The sequence below is a fragment of the Chiloscyllium plagiosum genome, unplaced genomic scaffold, assembly GCF_037043375.1.
Source record: "Chiloscyllium plagiosum isolate Xiang-an unplaced genomic scaffold, Cpla_swu_hap1 HiC_scaffold_18, whole genome shotgun sequence".
Classification (NCBI taxonomy): domain Eukaryota; kingdom Metazoa; phylum Chordata; class Chondrichthyes; order Orectolobiformes; family Hemiscylliidae; genus Chiloscyllium; species Chiloscyllium plagiosum.
The window spans coordinates 14,221,443-14,234,002 of record NW_028270156.1 but is presented as its reverse complement, the minus strand read 5'-3'; the positions used below and the strand labels follow the sequence as shown (position 1 = coordinate 14,234,002).

Here is a 12,560-nt window from a genome sequence, read left to right as displayed (position 1 = left end):
TTCTTTCAGAGAAACTTTTAGGCACTAACAAGATATGAAAGACTGGGACTAAAGAAAACTATCTGTGCACCACAATTCTTTCAGCTTTAATATAATTTAGATCAGTTTCAACAAGGGTCACTCGAGATAGGAAGGATTTTTTTAAACTAAAACTTCTTAAGTGCAGCATTCAGGACTTCAGAAGCACTGAACTCTTTAATTCAACATGTAATTTTCCAAGGACTGAAAACAACTGTCACTGAAGACCACGGAGATCAGTTAATAGCTTCAAACACTAAAAATTAAATACAGAAATTTTAACTCACAGCTCTTTCAGATTCCGAAGAGACTTTATAGCTTCAGGAAACTCCTTCAGATTGTTGTAATTCAAGTCCCTAACGAATAAATACATTAGCTAAACAGTCAAGTAATAACGCTTACTTTTGCAAGCTTTGGGAACAATAACTAACAAAGAAGAAAATCACTTGCAGACAAATTTTCACCAAGACAGACCTAGCATCAAAGTTTAACCTTCACCAATTTCAATTATTCCACTATACACAAATCATTAGCCACTGTGTATATTAAATTTACAGTATACAGACAGGCCAAGTACAGTCATGAGTGTAGTCCCTCCACAATTATTGTGCACAATTACAACTAGCTACAAGCTCGGGTTAGTACTTGCAAAGATTTAAAAAAAAATCAAACTGAAAACCAGGAAATAAGTGTCATTGGGAACATGAAAAGATGGTCACTTAAAAGTCAGACAGGCAAAACTGCTTTGCAGAGTATTGAATTAAAAGTAAAAATATACATTAATATATAACTGAAGTGTAAGCAAATCTCTTTAGGAGATGTGGGATGGTATGAAATTTAAAAACCTAGATAATGCTGCCATAATTGCACATGCAGTGTCATGCCCCTTTCTACATACTACTACCAAAAGATCTAAAAATCATTAAGTAACAAGTTAATCCCAAATATCACTTAAAAGAAAACATTTGTTTCAGCAAAATTTGATTATATATTCAAATATGCTTAAACTGTATAAGCAGTTCAACTGCAGTTTAATTTCTCATTTAATTAATATGATTCAGACTTAAGCTTAAGTGATGGTCATAAGTACAAAAAGGGAAAAAAAAAAGGTACTTACAGCGTCTCCAAATTATCAAGCCCATCAAAGCAATGTATATCTACTGTATCAATTTTATTATTGTGAAGATGTCTAGAGAAAAATGGATGAGAAAGAAAGCAGAAAGGATCGTGTCAGATGGAAAAAGGTTTCGGTACATTGAAACTATTCGTTACGCATTAACAGAATGTTACAAATTACTTTATCACAACCCAAAACAAATTCTAAAACGTCCACATGCACAATAGTTACTTTGACGCACAAAATCTGGTGAGGTAGTTAATATTTTCAGCCACTCAAAAAGGCAAGATTTCATAAACAGCAATTGGAATCAAGGACAATTCTATTTTTACTTTGTGATATTAGAAAAATTGCTGGCTGGGACACTGCAACTTACTTCTTTTCAATATTTACTTGGGATTTTTATAACCATCTGAAGAGAAACAGGATGACAAGGTTGTAAGTACAACACCTGCCACAGTTAGTACTGTAATGGAGTAACTAAAGCATGTCGATGCTTCGCACAATTAGTTGTACATATATACAGAAGTAGAAAATATTCATCAGACTAAAGATAATTCTAGGATAAACTCATTTTAAAACTCTTTCATTCATGTGATGTAATACCGCATAATAGAATTGGATAGCCATAATGAAGCATGTATACTTCAATGGCTAAGCTCAAACATGCAAAGTCACAAAGATAGAAGACTGGTCTGTGCAGTAGATACAGATGCAGATGTACAGCTACTCTTTAACAATATATCTTGAAAAGAATACCACACATCGATTACTCCAGCTGAAGTACTTAACCGTCATAAGCTGTAGGAACTTTATTTTTTCCAGTTTACAACACAGCTCTTAACCTTTAGTCATGCTTTAAAATTGTGTTCTATGTTAACCTTTTCAATTTTATGTATTGTTATGTCTACTTTCATTCATGTCATCTTAATACCAGACTTATTAACCGTTTTTCCAAAAAACCTCAATCTATAGACGTCAGTCTTGTTGAAAAATTAAAATTAATATGAAGTTAGAAATATTCAGTATTTCGATGGGATGACATTAAGGGCTTGATCTTTATTCATTAAGGTGTTTAAATGTAATTAAAAAATAAACTGCAATAAACTTCCACCAATTCCCTGAGGGCAAAATACTCGTCTTGCATCAAAGAATTTTAATGCCTATCAGCCCCTACCAAATGACATTAGTGCACACAGCAGAGAATAAATATGCGCACTGCCAAGCAACCAGTTTATAAGTTTGTTCCTTTTCTAAGGCCCCTGCAGAGTTTCTCAACTGAGGTTGTTAGAAATGAACAAGTCCATCCAGAATGTGTACACTATTCCAATCTTTGAGCTTCAGTACAGATTTTAAAAAAATTCATTCCAAGGACATGGGTTGGGTTACCCACACCAACATTTATTGCCTATATCTAATTGGCCCCCCTTGAACCACAGCAATTCTTAGTGCGCAGAGACAACAGCAGCAGAGTCCTGAGTAGAGCCCTTCATTTCAAATTTATTCATCTGGGAATTTATGCATACGGAAAACAGTTTTTAAATAGTAACAAAAATGGCTTTTAGACCTGGCTACTTAGCAATGCACATATTTTTTCCCTGACGTGCAACCTATGCCACGCCACATGGCAGTACCTAAAAGTTACTAAAACAAAACTCTTTGTTGTAAATAAACACAAGATTACAGCTCCTGGAGATGAATGGAAGGTTAATGAAGAAATTTCAGGTGTTTATTTGTGCAATAAAATCTCCAAGGTCAGATGCTTACTACACCGAGCACTGCAGAAACACACATCTACACCATAAACAGCTCCAGCACTACCAAAAACCAGGATGCCTAAAATTATAGCAAAGCAAATAGATTGTATGAATGGAAGAAATAGAGGAGGGAGTACAAAGTTATGATGCAGTGCAAGATTTCTGTTATTTTACTGTTTATAAGTCACGTTTGAAGGCTGTGTGCAGAGTTAGTAATGTCACCCGAAGCTCAGATTGTGCCTACAACCTTTAACCACTTTTGAGCTATTGATTTTATTGTCAAAAAAGTAAAGTACAGGCTATTCTGCATTAAGTACTTTACTATTTTCATCCAATAAACTAGAAGATTAACAGTGATTCTGCAGAAAAAATGAAGAGTTCTTCCAAAAGAGACTGGGTTAAAACAAGTTATAAAGCTACATAAAGACTGCAATGATACACTTTGCTGCTTGAAAACCATATTTGATTTTTGTACCAGCACTAACATAAATACATCAGTTTTAAAACTGCCATAACAGAGAAAGCTACTTACAGTACAACTAGACTGGAGAGATTTGCAAAGGCAAAGTTGGGTATGTGCGTAATTTTGTTCAACGCCAGTGTTAGAGCTTGTAGTGAAGATAGTTTGCTTAGTTGATAGATGGGAACTTCAGTTAGGCTGTTATCATCAAGCCAAAGGTGCCGCAGTTGAACTAGACCCTCAAAGCTGTCTTCAGGAACAGATGTGATGTGGTTTGCATCCAAACGCCTAAGGATTAAAGCATAAAACCATCAGAAAACATGCTTGGCCTTGTTACTTCCACTTGCTGTAATGTCCAATCACCTCTTTGCTTATAACAATACCAACTCTGAAATGTTTTTCAGTTATATGAGAAAGACCTGGAAAATTAAACTTCAGTTCCACCATTTATAAAATGTTCAATGCTGGATTATGATGCGTTTCAACATAGTTATACTATTATACTTACAAATAATGAGGAAAGTCTATGCAGCAATTTTTTTTTAAAACAGAAGCCATCAATGAAAAGTTGCATTGTGGGATCTCAATTTATTTATAATCGATTAGGTGCTCCACTTTTCCAAGACAGGGCAATTGGACTCTGAAACCCACTCCACAAATCTGTAACATGCATCCGAATGGTAAATTAGAATAACATTTACCACATTTAGTTTTTAACCCTCTTATCAGTCATGGGAAGTATTGAAAAGATTTAATGGAAGCCATTAATTGTCGTCAATTACCCAAGAATTAGGAGTACAGAAACTATTTTGCCATATTACTCAAGATTTTCAGTCTAAACTGTGACTTGAATTATTAAAACAGATACAATTGCAGTGTCAATACAAGTGCCATCAATTTTAATGCAATTGGCTTATTTGAATGCATTCCCTATGTAGCACATTACTGATCCAGAAAGAAAATAGGATAGATGAATATACTGACAATGTTAGAATATAGAACAAACACAGAACATTGAACTGTACAGCACAGCACAGCACAATGTTGTGCCGAACATGATGGTAAATTAAACTAATCCGCTCTGTCTCCCCTTGGTCCATATCTCTCTGTTTCTTGCACACTCACGTGTTTATCTAGAAGTCCCTTAAACCCCCCCCCCCCCCACCATTGTATCTGCCTCTACTACCACCCCTGGCAGTGCGTTCCAGGCTCCTACCACTATGCTAAAAAAAAAAAAGCCCCCTCCTTTGAACTTTCCCTCGCTCATCTTAAATGCATACCCGCTAGTATTAGATTGAAAGAACATTTGAGATTTTGCACTGAAAGTTTGGGTAAAGAAACAAATCATTTTGTTTATCAAACATGCATTTATGTTTTTCACCACACATTCCCTCTAATGTTCTCCCTTTCAGGCAACTACTTAGTTTACATTTAAATGGATCAATGGGACTGGATTTCACAAATGCTAACCACTGTACAAAAGATGCTTTTTATGACCTTCAATTCTATACAATCACATCTTCAATTGGCATGCTGAAATGGGTTTATCAGTCACAGATTGCATGTTCAGTTTACTAAGGAAAGAAAGGATTTAAATGGTATATTTTCTTTGTTGCCATGTTATTCAAAAGTCTTACCAATCTGTCAGAGTAAATCTAACATTTCTATACATTTTAAGAATGGACCCTAAAGAATTAATGTATTCAAGAAATTTTACTTGTATTAAATTATTGTAAATGCCTGCCACAACTGCTCAATGTTTATTCCATGAGTAACTGCATGGCACAGATAAGATCGATGGGTGATCATCACGATTAAAATCCTGGAACTCCTCGCTTAACAGCTCAAGAGAAATTTTTACCACAGACTGCAGCAGTTCAAGATGGTGGCTTAACATCACCATTTTGAGTTCAATTGAGGGTGGGCAATAAATGCTAACCTTGCCAGCAATGTCCATATTGCATGAATAATTTAATAAAATAAGACCACGAAAATAGTGTAGTGGTGGGATATATTTGTTGCAGTAAGTGTCCAGTAAATAAATAATAGTAGACAGGACTATGGTCCACTATCTCAGCCCCATTATTGAGTATCCTGCTGTTTTTCACTGTAAATAGTAGTCACGCAAGATAAGGGCTACCATATACTAAGAAAGTATGCCTAACGAGGTATTCACGTTTTGAGGAAAGGAGAACAGATGAAAAGTAAATAAAAATTAAAATTTACAAAAGAAAGTCTGGATGAATAGACCTATACGTCTACAGAAGATCAATACAACACAAGTCATTTTCCAGACCCTCAAACAAAATCACAGCATGCTAAAAACCAAATCTGAACAATAGAAATCAAATGAACTGTTTGATAACATAGCTCTGTTGAATGATGGCTGGAAGCTACCTGTCTACCTTGTTGATTGAACTCCTTCCCCCACCCTGAAGATCAAAGACATTGTTTCCATTACTTGGAATGGATCTGGCAGAAAAATACGAACAAATACGATGCCTTTCCTTTGCAAACACTTTGAACAGGCACGCAACACGAGGAAACTAAACTGATTTGATGAGGTGCAGGAAAAGGGGAATCTTTCAGTTGATTACTTCAATAGATGTACTTTTAAGCCAGGCTTTACTAACATGAAAGAAACAGCAGTCCCCAATCACCGCACCTCCGCCCCTCCAACCCCACAATAATGTACTCGCAACAGTACACAACCAACAGCGGCTCCGAGAGTAGACTTCTTGCCTTCAAGTCAAATTCAGGTTGCATCCCAGAGACTTGATCACAGAAATCAAGGCTGACATACAATGCAACATTAAGGGGAAAACTGTGCTGTTGGTGGTACTACCTTACATAGAAAGTAATAAACTGAGGACCCACCGGTACTCTCAACTGGCATTAATGACACTGTGAATACTCTTAAAGAAAAACAGGGAAGTTATCCCTGGTATTTGCCCAATCAAAATACAAATCCTCTGGCTACTATTACATTGCCATTGGTGGCAGCTTGTCAGTGTGCTGTCTCTCTGGAGGAGACACCTCTCCCTTCATATGGATGCAGAAGATTCTCTGACACCATTTCCCCTGATGTCCTGCCAATATTTAGTCCTGAACATCCATCACTGAAGCACATCATCTGGTCACATCACTGTTGTTCACAGAACTTTGCTTTGTGCAATTTGCCTGCTGTACATCCTAAATTGCAACAATTAGTCAACTCCAAAATTTACTTGAGGAACCACTGATGCTGTGATCTTTTTTTTAAATCTGAACAGAGGCTTAACAGAACTTCCATTTACTAATTGGGAAAGCATTATATGCTCTGTTTCCCCATCTACAATAATAGGGGAAAAAAAAAGTCACAACACAGCAATATTCCCTCTAAATTGGCAGCTGCTGTGAAGCTCTGCGCATGCCAATTGGTGCCAACGCATCGGCTTCTGCTTTCAGAAACCGTAGCCACACGCAGGTCCAATACGTAAAAAAAAACGTACAGAGGGTGTTCCCACTCAGTACTTTACAATATTTCTCAGCAGATGGATGGACGCATTTTGTGATTTTTGTCTGGACAGATTTTCACTGAAAATGAATAGAGTAAGTTCGCAAATATTTAGAATGAGATACTGTGCCAAGAATGGGAAGTTTTCTTACAATGATGTTGCTATAACTAATCCATGTTTAAATAAAAACAAGTACTCCCATGGGTTAATTATAACACATTTACATTCAAGGGAGCATGCAATATCACAGTGAGATGATACTTACCATCAAACCTTGTCTTTTGAGTTCAGAAAAGGCCTTTTGGCCCATTGAGTCTGCACTGACAAAAAAAGCCAACCCATCACATTAACCCCACCTTCCAGTAATTGGCCTTCAATGTTATAACATTTCAAGTGCTCAGCCACATACTTTTTAAAGGTTGTGAGGTTTCTGACCTCTACTATTCATCCATACAATGGATTCCAGATTCTCACCAACCTCTAAGTAAAACATTTTCTTCCTGAATTTCTCTCTAAACCTTTTACCATTCACCTTCAAATTATGCCTCCTCATTATTGATGCTGTTTGTAATGCACATTAATGACATAGGCAATGATGTAGGAAGTATGATAAGTAAGTTCACAACTGACATGAAAACTGGTATCATGATAAATAGTCAGGAGGAAAGCCTTAGATCTTAGGATAAAATAGACAAGCTGGTAAGATTGAACAAAAGCAAATTGAATTTAATTCTGAAAAGTGAGAGGTGATGCATTTTGGAAGGACTAACAAAGCAAAAGGAATACACATTGAACGGTAGGATCTTAGAAAGCACAGAGGACCAAAGGGATCTTGATGTATATGCCTAGGATGGGCTGATCAGGTGGTTAAGGAAGCATATAGGTTAGTTTCTTTAATTAATCAAGGCACTGATTATGAGAGCAATCAGATTATGATGGAGCTCTGTTTAATGTTAGTTTGGCCACAGCTGGAGTACGGTGTACAACTCTGGTTACCACACTACAGAAAGGATGTGACTGCACTAGGCAGGGTGCAGAGAAGATTCACCAGAATGTTAACTGGACTGTAATTCAGCTATGAATACAGACTAGATGTCCTGAGGCTTATTTTCATACAGCAGTGAAGGCTGATGTGGGACCTGATTGAGGTGTTCAAACTTATTATGAACGCGAATAGGGTACATGAGGAGGAAATTTTTCCCTTAGTAAACGGTTCAAAAACCAGACAGCACAATTTTAAGGTACGGAGCAGAAAGTTTAGAAGGGATTTGAAGAAATACTTGTTCACCTATATGGCAATGGGGATTTGAAACTCATGGCTTAAAAAGGGTTAGAGAGACAGAAACCCTCAAGATATTTGAGAAATATTTAATTGAACACTTGAATTACAATAGCAAGACTATGGACCAAGTACTGGAAAATCGAACCAGAACATTGCAATCAAAGACTTTCTCTTGTCACACTTGAATGGCTACCTCAAGAATACAACCTATATTGGTCCCTTTGTTTTCTTCTTCTAGAGGCTGCCTTGTGGCAATATCATCCACAGATATGGATTAAAACTACATCATTAGCTCTAAACCCTCACCACCTATGCTTCAGTGCCGCTCTGTTATTAGAGCTTGCTTGATATCCAATCCTGGATAAACAATTTCCTTCAGCTAAACACTGGGAAAACAGAAGCCATATTCTTTCTAAACTAAATTCCTTCTTCGGCAATATTTCAGGCTGTTCTGAAACTTTTCTTACCTCAGAATTCTATTTTGATCCTAAAATGGGTTGCTGATCCTGTTAAGTAGAGGTTAATAGGCTGAAAAGTGCCATTCGAGAAAGATTAGCTGGCTGAAACCAGCTTTCGAAATTACAAAGGCTGTTTTTTTTGACTTAAGACAATATGAATCAATGTACATTTCGAATAAAATTGACAAAAGTTATGAAATAGCAAAATGGTCCAATCAATTTCCTCTATGCTCCAAAATTACTGTCCTTTTATTTAATTGGAGGGCTGGATACTCAAGGGAACGGACCTCTCAAAAGCTCAGTTTGATTCAATGACTCTGTTTCAATGTTCAAACAAGTAACTAACCAGCTTTCCTTAAAAGGCGAAGATTATTTTGTGCAAGAACACTGTTGTCACCCAACTGGAAAAATGAAGACAAAGGCAAAATACTGGTGACGCTGTCAATATGAAGCAGATACTAACTACAACAGAAACTCAGCAGATCTGGAAGCGTCCATGGCAAGAGAACACAGTTGATGCTTCCTGTCTGGTATGTCTTCTTCAGAACTGGAGAGTACTGAATTTTGTTTTAAAAATATTCTTGGCAGATTTAAGAGACAATGAAAAAATAAACATTTCCGAACATCTTTCAACTCTAAAGAGTCATCCTGGATTTAAAACATAACACTGTTTTTCTCTTGGTAGATGCTGCCAGACCTGTGTGGTTTCTCCATTATTTTGTGTTTTCTTTTGGAAAAATAAAATGAAGACGTTCAACATATTCTAATTAACTTCAAGTGCAAAAAAGAGAATAAGAAAGGGAGTTTGTGGAATGCCTCAGAGATGGAATTAGAACAGCTTGTACTGGAGCCTACCAGGGAGAAGGCAATTCTGGATCTGGTGTTGTGCAACGAACCGGACTTGATCAGAGGTCTCGAAGTAAAGGAGCCATTAGGAGGTAGTGGCCATAATGATAAGTTTTAATCTGCAATTTGAAAGGGAGAAGGGAGAATCGGAAGTGTCAGTATTGTAATTGAACAAAGGGACCTATGGAGCTGTGAGGGAGGAGCTGGCCAAAGTTCAATACGCTAACAGGGATGGCAGTGGAACACCAATGGCAGGTACCTCTGGATATAATGCAGAAGGTGCAGGATCAATTCATTCCAAAGAGGAAGAAAGATACTAAGGAAAGGCAGGGGCGGCTGTGGCTGATGAGGGAAGTTAAAGGACTATATAAAGATAAAAGAGAAGCAGTATAACATAGAAAAGATGAGCGTGAAGCCGGAGGACTGGGAAACTTTTAAAGAGCAACAGAGGATAATTAAAAAGGCAATAAATGGAGGAAAAAAATGAGGTACGAAGGCAAACTGGCCAAAAATATAAAAGGAGGATAGTAAACGATTTTTTAGGTATGTGAAAAGAAAATTGGTAAATTTACTATGGAGAACAAGGAAATGGCAGAAGGGTTGAATAAGTAGTATGGATCTGTCTTCGCTGGGGAAGACATAAGCAATCTCCCAGATATAATAGTGGTTGAAGGACCTAGGGTAATGGATGAACTGAAGCGAATTCATATTAGGCAGGAAATGGTGTTGGAGAGACTGTTAGGTCTGAAGGCTGATAAGTCCCCGGGACCTGATGGTCTGCATCCCAGGGTACTTAAGGAGGTGGCTCTAGAAATCATAGAGGCGTTGGTAATCATTTTCCAATGTTCTATAGATTCAGGATCAGTTCTTGTGGAGTGGAGGGTGACTAATGTTTCAAGGAAGGAGGGAGAGAGAAAACAGAGAATTATAGACCAATTATAGATGTCAGTGGTGGAAAAGATGCTGGAGTCAATTATAAAAGATGAAATTACGACTCGTTTGGATAGCAATAACAGGATAAGTCAGAGTCAGCATGGATTTACAAGGTAGAAATCATGCTTGACTAATCTTCTGAACTTTTTTGAGGATGTAACTCTGAAGATGGACAAGGGAGAGCCAGTGGATGTAGTGTACCTGGACTTTCAGAAAGCCTTTGATAAAGAACCACATAAAGGAGATTAGCGAGCAAAATTAGGGCACATGATATTGGGGGCAAAATACTGACTTGGATTGAAAATTGGCTAGCTGACAGGAAGCAAAGAGTAGTGATAAATGGATCCCTTTCGGAATGGCAGGCAGTGACCAGGTTTGGTACTGGGACTGCAGCTGTTTACAATATAGATTAATGATATAGATTAAGATATTAAAAGTAATATTAGCAAATTTGCTGATGACACAAAGCTGGGTGGCAGGGTGAAATGTGAAGAGGATGTTATGAGAATATAGGGTGACTTGGGCAGGCTAGTTGAGTGGGCGGATGCATGGCAGATGCAGTTTAATATGGATAAATGTGTGGTTATCCACTTTGGTGGCAAGAACAGGAAGGCAGATTTCTATCAAATGGAAAGTTAGGCAAAGGGGAAGTACGAGATCTAGGTGGTCTTGTACATCAGTCAATGAAAGCAAGCATGCAGGTACAGTAGGCAGTGAAGAAAGCTAATGGCATACTGACCTTCATAACAAGAGGAATTGAGTATAGGGGCAAAGAGGTCCTTCTGCAGCTGTACGGGACCCTGGTGTGACCGCAGTTTGGTCTCCAAATTTGAAGGAGGACATTCTGGCTATTGACGGAGTGCAGCGTAGGTTCACGAGGTCAATTCCCAGAATGGCGGGACTATCATACGTTGAAAGATTGGAGCGACTGGGCTTGTACACACTTGAGTTTAGAAGGATGAGAGGGGATCTCATTGAGAAGTATAAGATTATTAAAGAACTGGACACACTGGAGGCAGGAAGCATGTTTCCACTGATAGGTGAGTTCGGAACAAGAGGACACAGTTTAAAAATAAGGGGAGGCCATTTAGAACAGAGTTGAGGAGAAACTTCTTCACCCAGAGAATGGTGGATATATGGAATACTCTGCCCCAGAAGGCAGTGGAGGCCAAGTCTCTGGATACTTTCAAGAAAGAGATGGATAGAGCTCTTAAAGATAGTAGAGTCAAGGGTCATGATGATAAGGCAGGATCAGGATACTGATCGTGGATGATCAGGCATGATAATAATGAATGATGTGCTGGCTTGAAGGGCCGAATGGCCTACTCCTGTACCTATTGTTTATTGTCTATAATATTGACCTTGAAAGGCAAATAAACAGACGCAAGTTTGCAGCTTACACTTGAAACATCATCTGGTCTAACAAACATTTCGGGTAAAAACAGGATTATACAAGGATGAAGCCTCAATACATTGAGATTACATTAGGCTGAACATTCAATTACCGAAAATGTGTTGCTGGAAAAGCACAGGTCAGGCAGCATCCTGCATCTGCAGACCTCACTTTCTCCTGAACATTCAATTAGCACAGCAAAAAGTTAAGGGGATAAACTCTAGAAATTGTATACCCAGCTTTTTAACACAAAATGGGAAGATGAATCCAAGCGCACCAAATAACTAATTTTGCCCTGCAATACTCAGTGGGAGTATGGTATACGAGTTTGGTTACATTTAAGCCGTGTGTACAAAATTGACGCTGGAGTCAATCAATCCTGACAAAGCAACACAAAGGTGTTTTGATACTGACTACTACAATGCTGATATACGGTCTTTCAGGAGTTGCACCAGTGAGACATACATAAAACTTTTAGAGGAAAAAAGACATGGTTTTCACTTATGACTTAAAAGTGCTTTAGAATTAGAGGTAATTTTGAAATGTAGTCACCATTGTGATGAAAACAAAAGCTAACTGCACATAGAATACCCCACAAATAGCAATGTAATAGTGACATGCTAGCCTTTGTGCTATGGAGAGTTACCAATTAAAAAAAATGACCAAGATGCTAGAGGAGACTTGTCTCCTCTTCTCTGAAATAGTATCATTCTGTCTTTTACATCCACCTGAACAAGCAGATAGGACCTTGATTAGATATCTTACCAGAAAAATTGCATTTCCAACAATATAAGACCTC

General features: G+C 37.8%; 1 protein-coding gene and 1 long non-coding RNA gene across 3 annotated transcripts in view; one reads left to right on the top strand and one right to left on the bottom strand.

Moving 5' to 3' along the window:
• lgr4 (leucine-rich repeat containing G protein-coupled receptor 4) overlaps window positions 1-12,560 on the bottom strand; it is a 142,073-nt gene that overhangs the window by 36,619 nt on the left and 92,894 nt on the right. For both annotated transcript variants that reach the window (XM_087996308.1, XM_043705452.2), the window contains 3 exons: window positions 3,425-3,640; window positions 1,136-1,207; window positions 306-374 (listed from right to left, as the gene is read on the bottom strand). In XM_087996308.1, the coding sequence (XP_087852434.1) occupies window positions 306-374; window positions 1,136-1,207; window positions 3,425-3,640 (357 nt within the window). The remainder of the gene's footprint in view (window positions 1-305; window positions 375-1,135; window positions 1,208-3,424; window positions 3,641-12,560) is intronic.
• LOC122557652 (uncharacterized) overlaps window positions 9,245-12,560 on the top strand; it is a 65,841-nt gene continuing 62,525 nt past the window's right edge. The window contains exon 1 of the long non-coding RNA XR_006313890.2: window positions 9,245-9,527. This is a non-coding gene — a long non-coding RNA (uncharacterized LOC122557652). The remainder of the gene's footprint in view (window positions 9,528-12,560) is intronic.